At 33.0% G+C, this 20,733-nt stretch overlaps 1 protein-coding gene across 2 annotated transcripts in view; it reads left to right on the plus strand.

Moving 5' to 3' along the window:
- The first annotated feature begins 230 nt into the window (after positions 1–230).
- Positions 231–20,733, plus strand: part of LOC144973191 (anaphase-promoting complex subunit 1-like) — a 51,689-nt gene continuing 31,186 nt past the window's right edge. Inside the window, exons 1-22 of one of the 2 annotated variants that reach the window (XM_078915339.1) lie at positions 231–351; positions 1,909–2,031; positions 3,423–3,506; positions 4,264–4,416; positions 4,780–4,852; positions 5,668–5,765; positions 6,122–6,201; positions 6,733–6,812; positions 8,631–8,773; positions 9,353–9,585; positions 10,018–10,230; positions 12,935–13,033; positions 13,866–13,956; positions 14,554–14,619; positions 15,028–15,180; positions 15,502–15,654; positions 16,300–16,360; positions 17,070–17,257; positions 17,619–17,693; positions 18,226–18,414; positions 18,892–18,962; positions 20,087–20,178. In XM_078915339.1, coding sequence (XP_078771465.1) covers positions 1,948–2,031; positions 3,423–3,506; positions 4,264–4,416; positions 4,780–4,852; positions 5,668–5,765; positions 6,122–6,201; positions 6,733–6,812; positions 8,631–8,773; positions 9,353–9,585; positions 10,018–10,230; positions 12,935–13,033; positions 13,866–13,956; positions 14,554–14,619; positions 15,028–15,180; positions 15,502–15,654; positions 16,300–16,360; positions 17,070–17,257; positions 17,619–17,693; positions 18,226–18,414; positions 18,892–18,962; positions 20,087–20,178 — 2,479 coding nt within the window. In that variant the 5' untranslated portion in view covers positions 231–351; positions 1,909–1,947. The remainder of the gene's footprint in view (positions 352–1,908; positions 2,032–3,422; positions 3,507–4,263; positions 4,417–4,779; positions 4,853–5,667; positions 5,766–6,121; positions 6,202–6,732; positions 6,813–8,630; positions 8,774–9,352; positions 9,586–10,017; positions 10,231–12,934; positions 13,034–13,865; positions 13,957–14,553; positions 14,620–15,027; positions 15,181–15,501; positions 15,655–16,299; positions 16,361–17,069; positions 17,258–17,618; positions 17,694–18,225; positions 18,415–18,891; positions 18,963–20,086; positions 20,179–20,733) is intronic. The other variant, XM_078915348.1, reaches the window with a different exon arrangement.

Consider the following 20,733-nt stretch of genomic DNA (forward strand, 5'->3'; position numbering starts at 1 on the left):
GTATGTATGTATGTATGTATGTATGTATGTATGTATGTATGTATGTATGTATGTATGTATGTATGTATGTATTATTTTATTATTATTATTATTTTATTATTTTATTATTATTATTATTATTATTATTATTATTATTATTATATTATTATATTATTATTATTATTATTATTATTATTATTATTATTATTATTATTATTATACCAAAATGAAAAAAAAAAAAACAATTTACCGAACCTTAGTAACTACGGCGAGAGGAGAGGGAATGCGTGAATGCGGGAAGTATGGCCGCTTGTTATTATTCTGTGTCAAATCCTACATTTCAATAAGATTGTTGATTTACTTTTTTTGTGGGTAAGTTTATTTCCGTCTCCCCTCCACATTTGTAGTGCAAACAATTTAAAGGTATTAATGGCTCTCTTGAACTTGAATAATGAGTATTACGCATAATTAAGAAAGTGAAAGTTGAATGAAATAATAATGATAAAAATAAAAATAAGTAAAGTAAGGTTGGAAAGCTATTGATAGATCACTGTGGACTCTGACGGCGACGGTGGTTCACTCCTACATCCCCAGTATTCTTTTTTTAAAATTTATAATGTTCTAGTAGGGGGTTTGAGAGGGGGAAAACTTTTTTTTAGGGGGTTTGGGAGGGGGAGGGAGACTAAAAAGAAAAAAAAAGTTTCCCCCCTTCACTCATTCACTTTCACTCTAGAAAAAAAAAAAAGAATACTTAATACTAGGGATGTAGGAGCTTTCGGAAGGCCTCAAATCTGTTATGATGTGATGTACGGTGTGTAATGGAAATCTTACATTTACATGACCATGGAATTAAATATTTATTTGATTTTTTTGGGTTCCATTTTAATTCGAGATTCTAGTTTTAGCCTTTAGTTTTAGATTGAATTTGAATGGAAGTGTGATATAAAAATATTTGTAATTGAAATTGTACTTAAGTAAATATTCTTTAGTCTTAATGGTGTTGGTGTCTCCTGGACACATACACAGAGAGTAGAGAGTCGACTAAATTGAATGTGAAAGTGAAATACCTTTATTTGCTTGTTGAGAGGGACGGATGGTGTGTGTACCAGGTGACAGGTGATCAGAAAAAAGTAGCTCCGAGAAAATTTGAATAAAGTCCAAGAAAAACAATACAGTAACATCAAGCTTTACAGAAGTAATGTTATCGGATTACCTGTGTCAAAATTTGAATCAGATCCTTTGGTTGCAACAGTGATTTCAGGACATGCTCCAGATGTCTCCCATGTGTGTGTGTGTGTGTGAGAGAGAGAGAGAGAGAGAGAGAGAGAGAGAGAGAGAGAGAGGGAGAGAGAGAAAGAGAGAAAGAAAGAGAGAGAGAGAAAGAAAGAGAGAGAGAGAGAGTAAAGTAGTAAAAGTGGAACAAGTATTTTTTTGTGTGTGACGATAATGACAATATTTGAAGGGAGGAGGGGTTGATGACTTGAGCAGATATGATAGGACTAAAAGTATCTACCACATACTTTAGATTTACTTGAGGATGTTGGAAGGAATGTAAGATATTGTTGTTCAAATTTTGGTAACAACAAGAGATGAAGTGAGTAGGAAAGTGCCAGAAGACAATAGACAATAAAAATTAAAAATGAATAATATGTCGTACCAGTAAGGTCGCAGGTTCAAACCCCCATAACCGCCGCAATTATTTTTAATTCTCTATTGTCTTCTGGCACTTTCCTACTCACTTCATCTCTTGTTGTTGCCAACATAATTGCCTGCTCCACTCACTTTTCTGAATTAAAAATTGTTCAAATTTTAAGAGGTACAGATAAAGAGATCAAAACTGTGGTTTCCAAAATAAAAAAAACAAAAAAAAAAACAAACCTCAGATGATGTCATTTATATTTTTGAAAACTGTTACTCTTTTTTTTAAAGGCGTGTTGAACTGATTCGGACAACCTGGAGCCTGAGGACATGATTACTTCTTGTGACACCCAGGAATTCATTCCTTTTGGACGGGAATATCTGCGCCGTCATCCTGGGCAGTTTCAAATACAGGTACATCCAAACAATCAGGATATAAGGATAACATAAATCAAATAATTTGTGGTTTTCTTTAAGTTTATTATCAGTTGCCAATTTAAAAAATTGAATTTGTAATTTGGAACTTGCAAGTGTAAGTTTTGCCTTATATATAGGTATAAGCATTGCTGTCCAAGTTTGATTAACTCAGAATTTATGATTCAAGTGTTGAATAAAATTTGAACTCAATTTTTAATTTGTCTTAATAGACAATGCATTTTCCGACTTCGTAGGAAAACTCCAAATGGCTTTTTATTGGGCATGGAGAGATATTTTTTTGGTATTTAATGTCTTATACTTATAAATTTTAAGAAACTGATCGTATTCAAAATAATGAGAGGAACCGCTGCTTAGTATCAATTCATTGTAAGTACTCCGACCTCATTATACTTGATTACCGGAAGGGTGGCGTCTATTTTCGATGGGATTTGACAAAACAAATTTGATTTAAAAATAAAAAATCATCTCGATTATTAATCAATCTCATAATACACACAAACCATATTCATGTCAATCTTAAACACCATGCAAAATCTGGTGACAGTTGATCAAGTGGTTTCGGAGCCTTGTGTTACTATAAAACCAATTTGCCAAATATATAATAAGATAATAGAAGATGGAATATTACATTTGTCAATTCTTTTCACAATTCAGTATTCTAGGTTAACATCTAACATTGATTACAGTATTATCTTTATTAAGGGCAATTTACATCAAACAGTGCTTTTATTTGTTGCAAGAATAATTATGAAAATGCAGTTCACGAATTGAGGTAGCCTCCTATCAATAGCATGGGGAGAGAGAATAGAAAGAAAGGAAATTACATACAAAAGGAAGAGGATACACTCTGCAGCTGGCCTCTCTTGTGTGCACCAAATGACACTCGGTGATGCACATATATTTTATTTCCAGGTATTTCTCATGTGCTACTTTTGAGTATTGACGGGCATTATAAAAGCTGAGTTACTGAGAGGAGAGGGTTGTGCACTTTTAGGGTCGTGGGCTTAATATTAGGGATTATATGGTGGATAAGATACAGCTTTAATGGTATCTATACAATATTTTTGGACAATATAATAATGGATTACAGTTTCTCATCCCACTGTCCACAAAGTTGTCATTGAATAGCTAGATCTGTCAGATCTGGTGAAAACTATCTTCCAACAGGCTAGACTTAATTATTAGTTACATCAATGATGATGTTTTCGGATATAAAAATAACAGACTGCTCAAAACTCATTGCATTGAATGGATATCCACATCTATTTGTCTAATTTCAAAGCTATAGATATAGATAATAACATTTTAAATTATTATTGCACACACGAAGGATGTATGAATTTGTTTTATTGATTTATTTTTTTCAGAGGAAGAAAGACAATCCAATTATTGATCATGGGACACCACTCATCAAATCATTCAAGAATATATCCATTCAGGAATCGGTTAAGGTATTCTGAGCAGTTAGTTCTTATAATGTGGTTTGGATAGATTGATCATAATGATGGTGGTGGTAGGGGTTGTGGTTATACTAATATAGTGATAAAAAATATTTATAATGGTAATGATAATTAATTATAATAATGATAATTAATAATAATAATGATAATTAATAATAATATTAAATAATAATAAGAAGAAGAACCTTAAGAAGAATGACATTAATAATAATAATAAGAAGAAGAAGAACAATAAGAAGAATGATATTAATAATAATAATAAGAAGAGGAATGATATTAATATTAATAATGATGATAATAATAATAATAATAATAATAATGATAATAATAATAATTATTATTATTATTATTATTAATACTATTATATAAATAATAATTGTATGATAAAATTGTATAGTAATAATCGTATAATGGTAATAATAATAATAATCGTATAATAATGATCAGACAGTAATGATTGTTTAATAATAATCATATAAAAATGATAATTATAATAATAATGATAATAATGATGATAATAATAATAATAATGTCAATGAAATGGTAATACGAGTACGAGCCTTCATCATTTTGATTATGCTCATGATAACTGATGATTAAATTGAATAAAGTGGTCCAATGTTATTAATATCTTTGTTATTTATTATAATTTTGGTGAGAAAAATCCATTTATGATATATGGTAAAAAGATTTTTTGAAACAAGACAAATGTAAATAAAACCTTTTTTTAAAATTTGTGTTTCATTAGAATGAAAGTTGGGTTTTCAGACAACATCAAGACGGCAGTGATTTTGATGAGGAACTCTATGTCCTCAATTCAACTGTAGTATGGAGCAGAGGTGGCCAAAATAATGTTAGGGCTGTGGTCAAAACTTTTACCATGGACACCCCTGTCTTGCAGGTAATATGTCTCTACTTAATCCATTCATTGATCCAAAGTCATCTATAACTTTCTTGGATTGAATAATTATCTTGAACTTGTTTAGGTGGTTTATTTTCATTTTAGAATGCGTTACTCTAAATGACAATTTAATCATTCATGATAATGTGAGTGGAATAATTCTACCATGTATGGAGACTGAATGGCATTTAAACGGAAATTCTCCAACTTTAATTTTATTAAGATAGTTTCTAAATTTAAAAATTTACTCACTTATGAGTATTATACAATTATGATGATATGCTTGTAATGTTTGGAGAGCAGATTAATGCTCTCCCAAAAGAACAAAAAGCAAATTGATTTATGATCTTTTACTTTGTAAAGGCCCTCTGGGGATCCTTCATCCTGTCCTCTACAGAACTGACAATGGATAGCCAATCTGCATTGGATAACACAGGTAAGTCAAAAATGCTTACGTTGCCTATTTATCCGAGTATTTTAACACTTCAATTCATGGTCTGATTTGTTTCTAGATGTTTTAAAACTTTCTAGCATACTAACAAATTGAGCTATGTAATTAGTAAGCGGTTGTCACAAGTCCTGCACCATGGAGCTGATTTATCCAGGTTTCTGTAGCATTAAAAAGGCAGTAACTATTGCTTTAAATAGGATGCTATTCTATCACATATAACATCTTGCCAGATCCACATAGCCAGCTGTCCATTCACTGTTGGGTGGATAGAAGGGTCGGAAAATGCCTCCACTTAATCCAGGACTGATACAGAACCAGTTTTCAGGATACCCATTCGATTATGTTCTTGTATCATCATTATTTTTGGTGAATATTTGGTTTTAAGCCAATTAAGTGCGATCAGGATGTTTATTTTCGTAGAATACATGTGTTCAATTTTATTTATTCAAATCTAATTTAATGTTGTCTTTGCATCTCTAATTGATAAGAAAATGAACGATACAGTTTTACAGTTGAGGAACATCTACATGATCGGTTTTACCTTTTCACATCAAAATAAGATTTTTAAAATTTATTAAAAAGAAGGAACAGACCCACATTATTCTGTGTTGGTCCAAATGATGGCTACAGTATAAATGGACTTCTAATGTCAATGCATTCCAGGGATAGATTTGTTGCCCCTTTTGAATTCTTCTTTAATGCAAATAATCTAGATCTTGGAGCTTTTCCTAAATTAGGTTTAGTGTTCCAGGGGAAATTATGAAAATTTCAGATTTTTGAATTCATTATTTTTATTGCAGGGGGCCAAAATCAAAGTGGCATTTGTGTTATTGAGGAAAGAGGTCTGACTTTTTTCATGGATGAAGGTGGAGAATATTTTGCTCCTCTTCCATTTCAGGTAAATTGAAAGTTATGTTTTTTTGTCATTTTTTTGGGGTTTTTTAAAATTAAATTTTTGTTTTTTTCTGATAGAGGGATTTACTTTAAAGGTTTCATGGATCGTGCAACACTTTCAGTCATTTCAGCTTATATCATTTTAGTAGTGATAAATGAAACATTTATTGTGTAATTTTTAAAAAAGAAATAAAATGATTATCAGCTTACTTCTGGTCCAGTTTGCTATTTAAGATGTAAATAATTATAAATAATGAATGAATTATTCTGCGATTAGTTATATGTTTAGAGCGTTTTTAGTGTACATACAGTTTGTAAAACTTTAACCTTGATATTCGATTTCACAATTTATTGTTACAGGTTGCCAATACTTGGTCTATAAAGACTGGATTGTTATTTGAAAGAACACTGACTCAGAATGAAATGACATGTGGATCAAAGTAAATAATACATTTTTGGTTATGCCTTTAGTTTCTTTTTTTTTTTTTGGGTTTGTTTAAATCTTGTTCAATTCGGTGCTTTCCTATTTATGAATAGGATATTAGTTTGGAGGAGTGATAAAGTAGATGACCAGAGACATGACAAGGGGTCATCGTTTCCTCGGTCAAGGGCATATGATCCAGAAGGGGGGTGGTTGTATAAGAGGAATATCAGTTGATATGTTCTTATTGTATTATTTGTTTGACGATAAACGAATAGGAACACAGGTGATACAGTATAAGTGGTAAGGTGTTTATAGTTCTTTGAAGCCTCTAGTACTATTGTGTGGTTGTTGCTTTCTTCATCATTAAATTCATTGCTTAAGAGTAGGAACATATCTGATTAAAATTTTTAATGGTTGTATTTATTTCATCTTCATTATGTTTGTAATTTTTTTTTTCAAATTCTTCCCTTTCTTGAAAAATCTTGAACATTGCATTGTGTTTAGAATAAGATATTTTTGGTTACATTTATACTTATTTAAATTTCAGGCAAACATCACACAGTCTAATTTTCAGTATGCTTCATCCCTTGGATGATGTGGCCCAAGTCATCATGAGGACGACTTCAAGTAAGTCTTGTGTAAATGGGAATTTTATTTGGGGTGTTATTTAGCAGGGTATAATGATTCATAGTTAACTGCTAGTAATTCCCGTTTTTATGTTATAAAGTACAGCATCTCAACGTTGGTGTAACAAAGTTGACTCCATGTTGCATCATTCTATCTTTACGATAATTCAGAAAAAATATCCTACTAATGAGGTGTTCTTTTATTTAGATAGTTATTTTGTATAGAATGTAAATACCTATCACTTTAAAATGTAGTTTGTCTCAGGTATGTGAAAATTGTGATTTTTTAAATAGGTTAACATTTACAGGATTCCATTTATAAATCTCGATCACATTGTATGTATATCTCTGAAGCTTTGATATCTTTGATCCTGACAAGATGGTTTTTTTTTACCTCATAATGTCCCGTTATAATGTGCCTTTTGGACAAGAATTCAACATATTAATTTTATTGAGGCCAACTTTCATGTTAAATCATCACTTTTATGATTGACCTTATAGGAGAATCGTTTTAAAAAAAAGATAAACCAGGAGAAAACATAATCCAGCAGCACCTACCACCACAACATCCATGACTACAAACTACCACTAGTATAGCTTCATCCTTAAAACAAGAACCTCCATGCCATATCATCACTAGCTGGATTTTGAAAAATAAATTCCTCTTTTCTTATTTTAGTGTGCTGTGCCCCAACTTTCATGGCCGTTTCATTGTATTTATATTGTTTAATTAATTTTAAATGTTTATTAGTTATTTGCTTACAATAATCACTGTAGCATAAATTTTAATTCTAAGAGGTTTAGATGATACTTTTGGACTTTTGCCTTATGTTTTCAAGTTTCTTATGTTTGTTCATAATAGCAATATGAATCAATGTTGTTGTCAATCGGAAATTTATGATAAAGCATACACCTAAACTGGAAAAATAAAAGTGGGGCGTAATTAATGTTTATAGATGTACCATTTCACAATATATTCCATTTAAACAATTTTAAGAATTATTTATATAGTTCTGTTTTGGGGTCTTCATAGTTTTGTGCCCTTGGATGTTCTGTTCTTTGAAAAGTTGTCCAGTTATAATTTGTATTTGTCATTCTTTTCCTCTTTCCCTTCAAATACCTTTGCAACAGCCCCCTTGGCTAGCAATTTGCTTAAATGCTCCTCCGCCCACCCAACAAACAAAAAATAAAAAAGGAAAATGAATATAGGGGAAATGTCATGAACTAGAGTTAGCAAGGCAAACCTGGCAGTCGCCTCTCTCAAACAAATTTGGAGAGCAACAGGATTGTATTCCAGCACCAAATACAAGATAGAGTGTTGAAAGACCATAGAATGTATTACATGGGGTATTCCAAAATATATGTTGATGACGAATCTTCAAGATCTATTGAGCAAATAAAAAAAAATCTCAAATGAGGATCTGAGAGCCAGAGCGGATGTAGAGTCTCTGGAGAGTCCCATTAAAAGGAGAAGATGACAATAGCAAGGGCATGTCTGTCACAGACCTGCTGAAACATTGACAAAGAAGGCTCTGCAATGGACACCTCAATGAAAGAGGATCTGAGGCCACTTCAAGAAGACCTGGAGATGTACCGTAATGAGGGAACAAAGCAGCTAGGACTGTCCCTTGAGGTTGCACCAAGAAAAACAGCTGACTGGACCAGGTGGAGATCCTTTGCATCAGCTCAAGTGCCATCAGGCTTTAAGAGGATTGAGTGAGTGATTATGTTGTTCTCTAGCAAACTGTAATAAGTAACTAATCAATTGGGACTCTTGTTTATTATTTACAACTTTTGTTTTTATATTCATTGATTTCAGATGGCGGTGTACCAAAAATTTCCTACATGACAAACACCCAAATGGCACTGATATTCACCTGTAGTGAGCCATCTATAGCTTTCACATATGACAAATCTCTTGGCGTTCATTCTGTATGGAAAATACGGAGACCTAGGGAAGATGTAAGTGAGAATGAATTTAACTGTGTTACAGGCAAGAGATTGATACAACTTATTTGATAATGTAAAAGTGTCAGTTAAATGTATTCATGGTTATACATTTAAGAAATATTCTCATATTATGAATATATGAAAAAGTGTTAGATGATGATTTATCTTCTAATGTTGATGGTAAAAAGATTTGATTTGTGGCTGAGATTCATCATACTTATACTTACAACTTAACCAGCTAAAGAAGACTTTGATTTTGTTTCTGCTCATTTTTTTATGACTTTTGTTTTAATTGTTAAAAGTTATCTTTCATCTGAACTTTTAAACATAAACTCAAGTAAAGGGAAATTTAATTTTTGTATTTTTTATACGTTGATGTCTGCCTAAGATAATCTTTGAACCAGGTCCACTTTTTGGATAAGTTTACAAAAAAACAATTTAAAAATTATTTTATTTAGTTTTGTTCATGCTTGTGTCAGAGAGGGACAGAAAGGATAGAAAACGAGTTGATATTGAATTACATACAGTTTAATTGCTTTTAACTGAGGCTTTTTGAATCAGTATTTGCAATGATGCTAATTCATTTTCCAGGAAATAAACCAGCTAATAGCATCTAGGGACGTAAGTTTTCTCAACGCCACATCATTCAATGGAGGAGCGTCTTTCAATCTATCATCTAGCTATTCAAGAGCTTTTGACATATCTGCCAATGCGACAGCCCCTGGAAACTTATCTAGCTTTTCTCCCAGACGTATTTCTGATAGAGTAATGTCCCCTGCTGGAATTGTAAGGTCAAGTCCACATATTGGACATGGGGCAGCAAAGTAAGTATAATGAAAGAAGAAAGATTGTTTGTTTTATCACATGATATGATTAATAGCTTTTTTAAGATGTTGAAGATACTATTTTTAGTTTAGATATTGTTTAAACAGCCTGAAACAAAATTTGTGTCTTATATTAGTGGTCTTTGACCTTGTTGACCCTAAGACTTTGTGCCATTTTCACACAACATTGAAGTACCACTTCAGTTGCTTTATTTGAGCTGACATCAATTTTTTTTTATAACTGAAGAATCAAGAAATGATTTATTTTATGAATTACCTGGATTATTTAAAAACAGTGTTACAGCTTACAATAAAAACAGTGTTACAGCTTACAATAAAAACAGTGTCATAACTTACAAACTTAGAGTTGTGGAATAAATCATTGATATCTTCACCCTTTTTTTGTATGTGTGTGTCTATTTGTGAACCCAGTTTTTCAGCATCTGCCAACTCCAACATCTTCCGATTCCAAACTCCACCTGCACAACGATCACCAGGAATGTTTATGATGCACACACCAGGGTCTGTCCACAATATGTCCATGGGCGCCCCACCCAACGAAAGTGTTCTTCTTAGCACAGGGGCAACGCTGCAACCTAATGTATGCCTGGAACAAATATGGACGGAATCTGGTCCAGCAATAAGGTTGGTAAAACATTTTCATTTGCGGGTTTGGTAGAGGAAATAAGGGGTCCCTATAGCTCAGTTGGTAGAGCACTCACTTCACACGCAAAGGGACCAAGATCGATTACGTGTGGAGTCGATAATTATTTTTTTTAACCTCCCCCCCCCCTGTCCCCAGCAGTGATTGGGTATCTGGATCAGTTAGATCTGGTGGAAAGTACTTTGTGGTAGACTAGCATTTTATCCAAAGGGCAGCAAGCCATTGCTATTGGCCGTTTCATGCTATAGAGACTGGGATAATCTCCAGCTCCATGGGCCCAATGGCTCTGAAGGACTAATTTAGAGGAAATAAGTGAAGATTTTGTCTTTTAGGTTGAAGACCAGTGTTATCAGAGTCTAATAAATAGATTTAAAATTGTTAATAATGTACAAAGTTTGATTGAACATGATCTATGGATATGTTTCCTGGTTTATTGTTTGATTATGAAACAAATCACTTTAGTTGAATTGTTTGCTTAGACAGGAGTATAATTCTATCACTTTTCTCTCTATTTCCCCCCTCAACCTTGGCGTATGAAACATATTGAATTAAATTGAATTACTCGAATCGAATACAGGACTATCAAGTTCAGGTAAAGGTTGTAAATTTCACAATTTATTAATCCTTCAAAAATTTTCTGATGTGAAGCATATCATGCGTTGCTATTTTCACTGTTTTTTAACTTTGCCATAGGACATTCATACTTTTTCTAATATTTACATTTGGGATGTTTCATGAATGCTGTTTACATTTTCTTACATGTCATTATTTTTGTTATAAAATTTTGTTACTCTAATCTACTAATTGTTACTTTAAAAGTGTTTTTCTCCTTTGTGTGTGGTAAATCTCTGTTCGATCTTTCAAGTTTTAAATGGGGCCATGACATTAAAAAAAAACAACTATTAGCTAACAGTACAACTAAGACTCTAAAGATAATGCCTATGATTTATTTTCTTTTTTTCCCCTCGAATCAAGAAAATTTTTAAAAACTTTTGTTCATGTTATTATTTCTTACCTCATACTTGGTAGACTGTGATTGAAAGTATATCGTTTGCAGGTACAGTTTGACGTTGTAAATCAATGGAATTATGTTTTTAAAGTAATGGAATTAGATTTTAGATATGTAGACACAAACACATGTCATACGAGGGCTCTTTCAGAAATAACTGAAAAATGCCCATTGCTCAGCAACCAGTGGAGATTTTTTAAATACGTAAACGACATGATATTCCTTATTTCCTTACGGATATTCCCAGAAATTATGAAGTGCATCATTTAGCACAATGAATTTCTAGACGATTTTAAAGATGGCGGCCCACCTTGAAACTTGGTCAAAGGAGGAAATCAGAGCTGTCATACGTTTTTTGAACGCCAAAAGTCTGAATCCTACCGAAATTCATAAAGAACTTCAGAGTGTATATGGTGAGCATGTTATAAGCCGTGCACAAGTCTATCAGTGGTGTAATTTGTTTGAAGCTGGCCATTCCGACTTGACAGACAGGGAAGGGAGAGGGCGTTCGATAACTGCGACGTCAGAAGACAATGTGAAGCGAGTTGATGAGCTTATTCTTCAAGACAGGAGGTTGAAACTTCATGAAATCGCAAGCAGTCTTGAAATTTCGGAAACTTCTGCCCATAGAATTGTATTTGATGAACTTGGCTACAGAAAAGTCAGTGCAAGATGGGTCCTGAGCAATTGACAGACAATCATAAAGAACAAAGATTGGACATCTGCAGGGAACTTTTGAGAGGAAGCAAGAGCTCACGCAGGGTTCACGGGCATACTGCCAACGCCGGCGGAGACTTTCTAGGGTACGATGTGACTTTTCTTGACAGCATAGTCACCGGTGATGAGACTTGGTTGCACCATTGCACCCCAGAAACAAAGCAAGATTCGATGACATGGAAACATCCATCCTCACCTGTCGCAAAGAAATTCAAAGTCATGCGGTCAGCAAAGAAAATAATGGGAACTGTTTTCTGGGATAGTCGTGGTGTTATTCTGTTCGAAACCTTACAACCTGGAGAAACAATCAATGCTGCAAGGTACTGCCAAACTCTTGACAAGCTTAGGGAGGCCATTTGCAGAAAGCGCCCAGGGCAGTTGACCAACGGGATCATTTTGCAACACGACATGCTACACCCCACACAGCACGAGTGACGCAAGGTTGGCTAGAGAAATATGGATGGGAGATTTTGCCACACCCACCACACAGTCCAGACCTCGCACCATCTGATTATCACCTCTTTGGGCCACTGAAAGTGAGCTGGCAGGAAAGCGCTTTGATGTCGATGAAGAGCTTGTTGACCATGTGCGGAAATGGCTACAAAACCTTGACGGAAATTTCTTCCGAGAGGGTATCTATTCCATGGTGCGGCTTTGGCAGAAGTGTGTCGACAGACTTGGCTGTTACGTAGAGAAATGAAGGACGAGTCAAGGTATGAACACGTGCAAGAATTTTGTTGATAGCATAAAAAACGCGGATTTTACAGGCATTTTTCGGTTAATTATGAAAGAGCCCTCGTACTACATATTTGGCAACAAAGTTGCTATTTTAATATATTTTATTTAGGAGGGTTTCTGAATTCACAGCAGTTCCACGGTGTATTTCTTCTTTCCTATCACTGCTAGAAAATGGATATTATTATAATTATATTGTTATGAACTGATTTTTTCTTTACCAGAGATGGGGCATTAGGCAAGGCATCCAAAACATTCCTTACTCAAGATATGTGTGGCCAACAGTTTCTGTGCTTTGTGGTTCCCTACAAGCAGCAACTCAGGTAAAACCATTCTGTTCAGTAAAATTGCCTTAACAGTTATTTCTCAAATGAAGTAAGAGGAATCTGTCCCATAAAGTAGAAGACAATTTATCTTGCACTTGGAAAAAGAATCAAGAAAAAAGTTTCAAACTTTTGTTCATGTTGTTATTTCTTACCTCATGCTTGGTAGACTGTGATTGAAAGTATATCGTTTGCTGGTACAGTTTGACATTGTAATAAGAGGAATATGTACCAAAAAGTAGAAGACATTTTATCGCTTGCATTTGATTTTCCAAATGTTTCTATCGTATGAAACCATATTTTTTCATCAATGACATACTTGGCCAACCCTTCCTCTTTTGGTGGAATCATTCCTTTTTTCACTCTCCCTTTTCTACAATTCCGGCATTGTCTCTAAAATTGTGATTTTCAAAAATAATGATGATGATGATGATGGTAAGAAGCAAAAAATTATTGCCAAAAGGGAATTAAGTAGGAAATTAATTGCACTCCTTTCCCTCTTCCCGGTTCCATTACCTAATGCATGTGATATGTAGATTTGCAAGTTGTGCCGGAATACTGTCTTTATGTGTTTGTGGCAAAGTTGGTGGTCATTTCGATTCAGAATTATCCATTGTTCAGAAATTCCTATTTTTTGTCTCAAATTCCTATTTTCTGACCTTCTGATTCCACTTTTGGAATATGAAGGGTTGGCAGGTCTGCAATGAACTGGAGTTAAAATCAATGAAAGATTTTCTGGAAACCTACATATAGTCTTTAATCAATATTTACATTCATGTCACAAGTTTTATTATTCGCCATATTTATAAAATATTTTTATCACTCATGAAAGGTGTCTCAAATTTGAAGAGAGTAATGATGGAAGTCAACTTGTGTTTGGGTCTCTCACATTCCTTCATGCTAAAGATGCAACTCCCATTGAGGTTAGTCTAAAACAAAGGTTATAGGTATTTCAATTATTTGCAGCTATTATCAATATGAGTCAGGAATTACAGTCAAGTTTAATATGCCAGGATTTTTATTCTTTATTCTAACATTAAAACTATAAATCATTACCTTTAGAAAAGAAAACAAAAAAGCCCTATATATTGTCATGACGACAGGATAGATCTAAATAAATCACCATACCCTTATTTGTATTTTGACATAAACCTCACCAAATAAATAAAGGCATCAATTAAACAATCTGACAACTCTACTTTGGCAAAAATCTAGCAGCAGGGGATATGACAGTTTATAGTTTTGGGCACATTTTGCTGAGATTTCGCGACATAAAAACTCAGGTAAAAAAGAAAGAAAGAAAAGTCAGGTTCACATCTCAATGGGCTAGAAAAGTTATAGATTTAATTCAAGACATAGGGTCTTTTTCGTTTTTATGCATGTTTTTTTTTGTTGTTGCACAATTATAGAGCTACAATTTTATTTCTTGAATTGGCAAAATGGAATTTGGCCTGACAGCTTTTTAAGAAATCATTAATTATTTTAAAAATCTGATGTATTTTCATTGGTTTCTTTCCCAGAGTCAGAATCTTCTCCTTGTTTTAGAGACATCTGGTATTCTTGTTCTTTATAATGGCATTAAGAGGGTAAGTGCTTTTAGTTTTTATTGATTCTTATGTTATCAACTATCTAAAGTATCTTTGATATTGATGGCAAAAGTAGCATCAATAGGTGTTTAGAAATGATTGATTACTGGCTTAAAAAGGGGTAACAATTTTATGAGTTTTGAACACAGCAATTGTCTTACGATATCATCATTCAATTTAATTTTTAAATTGTCTTTTGTTGGAGACTGCAGCAGTGCAGCAATGGCAATATTTTATTGTTACTTTCTCTTTGTAAGAGAATACAAGATTTCATTAAATTAATTTTCAATAAAGTTAGCAAATTTAGTTTTTTTAAAATTTATTAATATTTTTTTTTTCTGTCATCGCTGAATCTTTGTGTTGTTATAAGAGATAAAAGTGTAACTATGTAACAATCTCATTCCCCAGATAAGTCAGGTTCACATCCCTGTCCTGCCTCTGGGTTCTGGGTCGCTGGGTGTGTTGAGATCAGCCACCACTCCAATGGGTAGTCCTTTGAGAGGAGAAGTGATCACCAGCAGTCGTCCTCCTTCTGCCATGGATGTTCGTTTTGAAGATGATGTGAGTCATTGAAGTCAGTTGAACTAGTGTGTTGAAACGATATCTTGCCTTCGTGTTTTTATTTTTAATAACCCCAAAACTGCAGTAATAATAATGATAACAATTCATATAATATTAATAGTAATAATAATAATCATCATCATCTGCATCCTCATCATCAACATTATTATCATCATCATCATCATCGTCATAAAATGATGACAATGTGACAATTAAACAACGTGACAACTCTAACTTTTTCCAAAATTAATAATAGGTATCGTCATCATCATTTCATCATCATCATCATTTTGGTTAAATTTGAACATTTGCATTCATCAGATGAGCCACATTTCTCCAGTAATGGCGAGTCATGACGATACTTCCTCTCACCAACTTGATAATTCCCTGAGCAGTAGCACAGGAGGGTTAGTCACCCCTGGGAACAGCTTGATACAGAGCTTGAAGGATAATGTTGGCAAAAAGTTTTCTGTGGTAATTGTTGGAGATATACTCTGAGATGGCAATAAAGTAGCAAATTTTTTATTCATGAATTTGACTGATATGCGTTTTGAATTCATTTCAGGGATTCATTCTTATTTATTTATTTTGTTTAGTATTATATTATTATTTTTTAAAAAAAAATTATTTCTTTTATTTTTTGGGGGTATTGCGCGTTGTTTTTTTATCGTTTGTTGTCCAGACTGTGTCATAGTTTAGATTTTAGTTACTGCTGGAGGGGGAGTGAGGGATGAAGTCAATTTGCATTTTCCATTTCATGGGACACATGCATGTTGCTGCTTGGAGCTTGGAAAAGAAGAAATAATCAAAGCAAAATTGAATCTATTAAGCTTATATCATATTTTCATTTTTTTTTTCTTTACATTCATGGGATGCAATGTGTTCTTTATTCAATAACTAGTTTAACAAGAGAATTTATTTGTATGTCCAAGGATATTTAAGCCTTACATTTTGGAATTATAATTATTCCCTGTTCAAATGAACTGGTTTGAGATTGTTCCGATATGAACCAATAAAATTTCTGGGTTTTTTGTGTGGACATTTTAAGTTAAATCAAGAAATAATAAGGATGTCTTGATGGTTGAAACTTTCAAATACATTTTTCCTGTTTGATTTTAGGAACTATTGAATGGTACATTTTGCCGAACTGAATTGCCTCCCTTGACCACTGTGCCTGGTAGTAAGTACTTGCAGTGATTGTAGCTTTAAAATTATGTAAATTGTTACATGATTATGTGTTTGATGAGTGTGGAAAACTGTTCTCATGTTGTTTTTAAAGAGATTCAGTCAAGTCCAGATTTATACCGTTCGTTACATCTAAAAAATATTACTTTAACTGGGATTTCTTTAATTATTGATGGAAATAATTATGCTCTGCATTGTTTTAAGTGGAAGCCATATTTGTGTCTGATAACTATCATTGAAAAATTCGTTATAGATGGACCAAAATCATGCAAAATTTATAATATTGATTTGCTGATTTGTTTTTCATCATTTTGGCATTAGCAAAGCTGCCAACTGCAATTTTTCCCTGGGATTATCAAAGATCTTCAAAAAGTCCTGCTACGATTTTTAAAATCTGTTTTTTTTTTTTCATTGATTTTATTCCTTGATTTAATGATGCCAATCATGAGTAAAGTTGTAATTATGAAATGTTTCTTTGTTGGAGCTATCAACTTTTTTTGTATAATGGTCTGGAATCAGCTGTGAAAATATGACTTACATCGAACATTGATAATTAATCAGAATGTTGGGAGAAATTCTGTTCAGGCGGGAAAATGTTTGGAAAGCTCTTTTGTAAAGCAGTCTGTTTGAAATTGCTTGTAGATTACATTTGCAAGATTTGTGATTTTGTTAAAAACATTCAAATTTTTCTCTATCTTTTGCAGTTGATCTATGTTTAAAGGCATTAAAGTATCTGTTGCCTAAGGATATAGCCCTTCAAGTCTTGGGTCAATGGTATACAATTCGTAATTCTCCTGGCAGTGTGGGCAATGTGTCAGAGTGGAGCATTTTTAGCAAGTGTATCCTGGGACTAATGGGCTATGATACAGGGAAATTACAACTTACCAGCAAGGTCCTATCTTTTGTATAGTCAACTTAAATTACAATACTTTTCTTGATATTTTAATAATTTAGAAATAAAGTACCCTCTGTTGAGTTTCCTATATATTTTGATCCGAAAAATAAAGGATGAAAATAAAGATTATTCTACTTTGTTCCAAATTTAGTTTATTACTTTTAATTTGTTTTTCTTAGACGTTAATATTTTGCAAGTAATCCTTGTAATAAATGTTAGATTTTGGCATTTATAAAAAAGACAATGACATTTAAGTTACAAGTGAAAATACTGCAAAGGGATGTTCAGTGTAATTTTTTATCCCCTGTTCCCATTTTTCAAATTTTTAATGGCTTGACTTTAACCAATATATTTTCAGAAAGAAAGAGATGGTGCCTCATCCCCACACTTGCATTCAAAGAAACCCAAGCAATCAGATCAAGGATCAGATGAGGTATAAAACAAAGTCACTCTTCGTGATCACAATATAGAATTCGTGAGAGTAAACATAAAGATATAAAGGCCCTCAATTTTCCCTTGTCAGTCAGAGTGGTTAACACCTGCTTTTTTTTTTTTTATATCAGTCGCGCACACTTCCTCTCCCACCAACCCTTTGTTCCTTTCATTTTGGATATCTGAGGCAAGACAGATAGAAAGTTCACAACTCTGTTCATTCTTTTCACCTTTTTCTTATCCTCAATGTAATGTAGAAACATTCTGCTTATGATCCCCATGAATTAGAATTTGCTTTAGTCTGAACTTGTCTTCTTTTTTCCTTACCTTTTCGCTGGCATATTTTACATAAAGCTGTTACGAATGCTGTTAAACTCTAATTTTATTGTTTTTTTGACTATTCTGTCCTTCTTTCTTTTCCTTTACTTTGATATGACCTTTAACCTTGCAAGTTTAACTCCTAAAAACAAAGATTTTATTGTCAATTTTGCTTGACTTTACTTATAAGATAATGAAACTGTATTCAATTTCAGGACTGGGAGAAGATGCTTCAAAGTGATCACCATGCGATAGCAAAACCCAGTCTGACAATCCTTGGCCTTAGTGACAATCTCCCATTTGGTGACCAGAATCTACCCTCTCGTCCCTGTGCCATCAATAACTGTGCTCTATTGTTTCCGTTTTGTCCAGCTGTCTTGATTGCTTTTCATATGGTATATGAGGTAAAGATTCAGGAAGATTTCTTGTCGAAGATGAATTTATAAATAATTTTTATTTTTAAATTGAAAATTGAATAGTGTCAAAGAAGAAAATACAAAAACGGAAGGGGGGGTGGGGGTGGTTAAGGCTTAGACTTTCTTCAGTCAACAAGGAAAACATTAAAAGGCTTTATCAAGTCTGGCAATTCAACAAAAGAAAAAAGAAAAAATCATTTTTTTGGTGTTATTATCACCTTTGAATACTGTGCTCTAAGTACTTTAAAAAATAAGATTAGGACATTTTATTTATTATCAAGATAATCTTTGATCTTTTTGGATTTGTTTTTTTTTTTTTTAATTTAGTGATCAGATGAAGGATTAAACTCCAACTATACATAAATTAATGCAATTCTTAGTTTTAAACGACACAAACTGTTGAAATTTGTATTCATCATTTTTATAAAGCTATCATTTTTTCTAATTAAAATAATATTCTATCAGGAGATGAAACTGAATGTTCTGCTTTACAAAGACCTTAATGCTTTTGCACCTCTCGTCCATCAAATTGCATGGTAAGTGCACTATCACAAATCTTTTGACATTTTTTATGTCAGATTATTTTATTAATTCTTTTAAACCCAACAAAGATTTTACTTCAACTCACACAATAGTAAATAAAAGAGTGGATTTCCAAAGCTTGTTTAATGAGCAATCCTATAAAATCCACAGTTAATAAAAAAATTTACAGACCTTAAATTTATGTTGAATTTAGGTATAATAATAATGGATAAAAAAAAAGGTCGAAAGAGAAATTGAACTTAAAATAATACTCTAAATCTCCAAATTTGAATAATAGATTTCAGATAATTACCCCTCAATTGCAATACATATTAATGTATATTTAAGGCTCTTGGCTAATCTTGTGTGAGGTCGCTGTACATGTTTTCTATCCCCCTTATACTTTTTGGTACCAATTCTTATAGCTTTGTTTGCGTATTCTGGGTAGAGGCATTCTCAAACAACTTTTTTTGGGGGGAATAATATCTATCTCTTCCTACAATTTGTATTCAATCACCTTGAGATTTTCAGTGATTGTTTCGAATATGACTGCACAACTTTATTATTCATTTATGGGTCATTATGTTACTACTTTTATCAGCAATATTCAAGTTGAAATTTTGAAATTTATTATTTTCACTTCACGAGTAGTCCTTCAGAGCCATTAGGCCCATGGAGTCGTAGTTTATCCCAGTTTCTATAGCATGAAACGGACAATAGGACACTAGTCTATTGCAAAGTACTTTCTGCCAGATCTAACATATCCAGCTACTCATTCACTGCCTTGTAGACTAGCACTTCAGGCTTGCATTAAAAAATTTAGCCCAAAGAGTTTTTTATATTCATTTTTCTCTCTACTGACAAAAGTTTGAAGTCAGTTTATCAAAGTTTGAAATTTGACTTTTTCCCCCAAGATGGTTACTGCTTCTATGGCAACAGATATTATTTTCTTGGTAACAGCTTATGTTTTTATCCTACATGAACATAACATTATGATGACTTAAAACAGGTGATCAGATCAAATATGTTTAAACGTGATTGATAAACTTTGTAGTTGATATCATATTTGAATGTATTTACTGGATAAGATACACCAAGCACATCTTATTGTTACGCCTGTATTCTCTTTAATTATCAGTGATCTGAGGTGTATCAACTATTCTGATGGATACAGAAGAGACTTCCCAGAATTATTCAGTTTGGTTGATGACATCAGTCAAGTCTCAGAAGGTATTTGGTCACAATAGAATTGAAAAAAAAAGTAATATTTTTGTCAGCCTTTTTGTCTCTGTATGCAATCAACTCAGATGTGCATTAGAAATTTTTGTATACTGTACCTGAAAAGAATGTTTACTGTTTCTCTGAGAGGTGATGGGTGTCTGTGGTTCATTGGTATGTTATCTCATTTAAGTGATGTCAAACACAGTCAGTGACTGGATTACAAAAGACTGGCCCCATCGTTGTGTGTTCGGTACTTTTCTTGACTCAGTTGTGAATAAATACTTGAATAAAGATATTTCAAGAATGTCAATACAAAAAGGATGTCTAACAGCAACTAATATTATATGAAATGGAATGAGATCTATATGGCCATCTGGGGGGATTTTGAAATTTAATACCTTACAAACCCTCGCTTTACCTTGTAGTAATGACTGAAAATTGCAATTACATAAATTTAGAAATTTCAAGAGATTCTTTCCTTCCTGATTGGTATTGTCTATTAGTATATTTTAAAATATTGTCTTTATCTCTAGACAATGATCGTGTTTCTAGATTGAATTATAC

The sequence above is a fragment of the Berghia stephanieae genome, chromosome 1 (genome assembly GCF_034508935.2).
Source record: "Berghia stephanieae isolate SIO BIC M18660-M18661 chromosome 1, UCSD_Bste_1.3, whole genome shotgun sequence".
NCBI lineage: Eukaryota > Metazoa > Mollusca > Gastropoda > Nudibranchia > Aeolidiidae > Berghia > Berghia stephanieae.